This window comes from Cryptomeria japonica, chromosome 3 (assembly GCF_030272615.1).
Source record: "Cryptomeria japonica chromosome 3, Sugi_1.0, whole genome shotgun sequence".
In the NCBI taxonomy this organism is placed as follows: domain Eukaryota; kingdom Viridiplantae; phylum Streptophyta; class Pinopsida; order Cupressales; family Cupressaceae; genus Cryptomeria; species Cryptomeria japonica.
Genome location: NC_081407.1, coordinates 153,333,505 through 153,337,859, shown reverse-complemented (window position 1 = coordinate 153,337,859; position 4,355 = coordinate 153,333,505). Strand labels below are relative to the sequence as shown.

At 36.5% G+C, this 4,355-nt stretch overlaps 1 protein-coding gene across 1 annotated transcript; it reads left to right on the top strand.

The window, feature by feature from the left end:
* The first annotated feature begins 747 nt into the window (after window positions 1-747).
* On the top strand, window positions 748-2,476 carry LOC131043901 (UNC93-like protein 1). The gene has a single exon (XM_057977136.2). The coding sequence runs from the start codon at window positions 887-889 to the stop codon at window positions 2,276-2,278; it is 1,392 nt and encodes a 463-aa protein (XP_057833119.1). The 5' UTR covers window positions 748-886; the 3' UTR covers window positions 2,279-2,476.
* Window positions 2,477-4,355: the final 1,879 nt, after the last annotated feature.

Here is a 4,355-nt window from a genome sequence, read left to right as displayed (position 1 = left end):
ACAAAGAAAATGAAATAGAATTACAAAATAACACATAAAGCATTAATTTACGTGGTAAAACCTTGATAGAATGCCAAAGAAACATCCATAGACAAGGTATCGATATCCTTATTATTCAAAGAAAACTATTACAAACTCCAAGGTATAGATATCTTTATTGTTCAAAGAAAACAATTACAAATTCCATAGTGCTGCTATTACTCTTGCAATTCTGAATTTGCAATTTACAACATCTTAACAATTGCTCTTACATTCTATAATTTGCAATTGCTCTTACAGACTATAATTTGCAATTGCTCTTACAATCTACAATTCACAACCTTAACTTTACCTTCATTACAACCAAAATATATAAAATATTTTCAAAATAACAACTACCATTAAACATAGAAAACTTGCTTTATTCTTCTTAAAAAAAAATTACCAAATTCTTTTAAAGAATAAGAATTTTCCAAAAAAAAAAAAATTCTTCTATTGCTTTATTGCTGTCACAATCCAATACCTATCAGTTAACAACCCCTTGCCTATGCTTGCCTCGTATTAATAGATTAAATCACTACCTGCATTGCTTACCACGCAGATGGACCCATCTCTGAGGTGGTTACAGAAAGTTTACAACGGACATTTTGCCACTGTCGTTAAGACCAATGTTATTACAATAAAATCCAGCTAGCCGGCTTAGACTCCAATGAACTGACGCCCATATCAAAACAAATTTGAATTTAAGAAGCACCCACATATATAGCTCTATGGGGAAGGCAGGATTCATAATTATCAGTGAGAAAATTCAAAGAATCCCACTGGCAGCCAGATTGGAATCTCCTCACTTTCGGGTTGCAAAGAAGAGGCGGAGGAATCCTTGTTTACGGAAGGATTGATATCAGTCATGGGTTTAGACAATGAAGCGCAAGCAGAGGAAGGGATTCCTTCGAAAGCGTTTCGGTATAATTCCCCTGTTGTTCAAGTGATCCTGATTGGATTTGTCTGCTTTTGCTGTCCTGGCATGTTCAATGCTCTCTCAGGCATGGGAGGTGGAGGACAGGTGAACCCAGAAGCAGCCAACAATGCAAACACTGCTCTCTACACAACATTTGCAGTGTTTGGCATATTGGGTGGAGGCATTTACAATGTACTAGGCACTCGCCTCACCTTATGTTTAGGCTGCTCCACCTATGTGCTCTATGCTGGATCATTTCTGTACTACAATCACTCCCAGCACCAACTTTTTGCTATAATTGCAGGAGCAGTTTTGGGTATTGGAGCAGGACTGCTTTGGGCAGGGCAGGGTGCCATCATGACCTCATACCCAACAGAGGACAAGAAGGGCAGGTATATTTCAATGTTTTGGAGCATTTTCAATCTTGGAGGTGTGATAGGAGGTTTCATTCCTTTCATATCAAATTATCACAGAACTGCAGGGAGTGTTAATGATGGAACATACATAGGATTCATGTGCTTCATGGGTTTTGGTGCCCTTCTGACTTTAACCCTGCTTCCACCCCATAAAGTAGTTAGGGATGATGGAACTAAAGTGACCATGATGAAGTATTCCAATCCCACAACTGAGTTTCTGGAAATTCTCAAGCTGTTTTCCAATTCGAAGATGCTGCTGCTATTCCCTGCTGCTTGGGCTAGTAACTTCTTTTACACCTACCAATTCAATCATGTTAATGGTGGTGACTTGTTCACATTGAGGACTAAGGGACTCAATAATGTGTTTTATTGGGCTGCACAGATGTTGGGATCTATTGGAATTGGGTATGTCCTTGACTATGGTTCCCAGAGCAGGAAGAAAAGAGGATATATGGGTGTGGCTGTAGTTGCCTTGTTGGGAACAGTCATCTGGGCAGGTGGGCTTGCCAATGAGCTGAAATACAATGGGAAAAAGCCTAAGCTTGATTTCAAGGACTCAGGGACCTCTTATGCAGGTCCATTTGTACTGTATTTCTCCTATGGACTTTTGGATGCCATATTCCAAAATTTGGTCTACTGGATGATTGGGGCTCTTAGTGATGACTCTCAGACTCTAAGTAGATACAGTGGATTCTACAAAGGTGTCCAGAGTGCAGGAGCTGCTGTTGCTTGGCAGATTGATGCCCATAAAACTTCTCCAGTAAAAGAGTTGGTAATCAATTGGTGTCTTACCACCATCAGCTATCCTCTTTTGCTTGTTCTTGTTGACTTGTATGTCAATGATAAATCCTCTCCTGTAGCTGATTATGACGGAGACATGAAAGATGGCAATAGAGCAGTAAAAGATAAAAATGCGCAAATGTAGTTGCAAAATACTCTCTAGGGAAACCAGAATAAGTATAATCTACTTTGATGAAATAAATTGTAATGCAAGCCTTGGTCAGGAACAGTTATATTGGCTCAAGGCTTTGTTTTGGTTCTGTTTTTAAAACCAGTTTCTTCCTCCTAGTTAGGCAAGCTTGCAAATTTGTATTCAACTTTAAATAAAATTGTGTTCATTTCAAATAAATTGTGCTCATTTGCAGTACAACTCATGATTTTTTAATAATTATGAATAATGTAGAGATATACAATTCACTTAAAAGATTAGAATTATAATTCAATAGTCAATTTTGACAAAAAGAGTTGGCTTTTTTTTCAAACTCAAATATTGGATTTTGGGGTAAGAAACATATTACAAGTTTTAGTGAGAATTTAAATGAATCTAAAAATAAATATTTAGTTTATTATTATTAATTTCATGTATTTCTTCATGCTTTATGGCAAGGAAGTTTTGTTTTGGTATATTGATCACTAGGAATTTAGGTTTATTAATAGTTAGGTAAAACAAAATCTTAGAAACATGATGTGGATAAAATACTTGTATGGTATTTCTTTTTTTCTCAAGCACAAAGTGGATGCATCTAATAAGGTGGAAGATGCATTAAAAAAAGTATAATAGAAAATTCCCTAAACAATAAAGTTAATGTTGTCCAAACAATTCATGCAAAGAAAAATCTCAAAGCAATCAAAGTCTACAAGCACCTACAGGTTGTAACCAAAGATGAAGAAGTTTACTACCAGTAAGAGAAAAATTGCCTTGCACCAAATATGTATTTGACATAAGGTGTTCCATCCTTCTTTCTTTTATCTAGAACTTATGTTGATCTTAATGTGTGGCATGTAGATTGTTATTCACATGAAATACAAGTCACAAAATATGCAAGGATGAGGAGATTGTGGGATTAGGAGGAGGATAAGGATACTTGCAACAAGCTTCCATGCAGGTTTGATAGAGACAAGTGAAGCCAACAACTGGAATCCTAATCTCTAGAATCTCTAAGAAAGCATATGAGTTTGAAAGTAATCTTCATTTCTTTCACCTTAGCAAATAGAAGAAGTGTTACATCATCTTAAAAACTTAAAAATAATTAATATGTTCAAGAAGTCACAACTTTGATATTTTGCATGGGAAAAATAAATTACCTTTATGTTTTTCCCTTTGACACTACATAAATAGTAGCCCAAACTCATATAATATAATGAGCTTGTAGTCGAAGGATCATCATGCCTCTTTTAAGATAACTGCAACTCTTACGATCATCTTTATGGATGAGGATAAGATCCCCTATTTACACCCACACACTTGAAAGGAAGTTAAGGAAGCAAAACAACTTCCTACACTAACCTTAAGAGGAGGATTATGCAAAACTTTTAAGATATTTATAAAAGTACATGAAAAAGTTAACAAAAATAAATATAAATAGCATGCATACCACAACACAATAATTTATGTGGGTGCAGCGTTTTAAATTGCATTCCTATGCAATTTCTTGCTCAACTAGGCCCTATTTTAGCATGTATGACCTCTCGCATCCGGTTCCGCTCATCGCAATCCAACACAACAAATCATTCTGGCATTTCCTCCTCATTTAGGACCATCTTGGAGGGAGAAAGGCGTCTGCTTCTAGGAGCAAGTCACCTAGGGCACCCCGTTCCCCCTAATCTGGTCCAAAATTATGTCCACACAATGGTCAAGTGGACTTAGGAGGAACTGTTTTCCCAAGTTGGTCTACTTTGAGTTTTGCACCTCGAAATACTTGGGAGAGGTATATAAGAAAGGTATCCTCCCTCATTTTGAGAATCAAGGAGTCAATAATCAAGTCATAGAGAGATCATGATTTCAAGTGAGCATTCAAGTATTCAACCATTTATTGTGGAAACCTTCAACAACCTTCATGCAAGCATGTCTTTTATGATTCTCTTTTAGGTATTTTGTGTGGTGTCATGCTATTGCATCAAAATTCATGATCATCTCCAAAGAAGCATTTACATCATTAAGGTATATAAGACACTTCCATTTTCAGATCTAGCCTCTACTACCTAATGGCATGCTTTCCTTT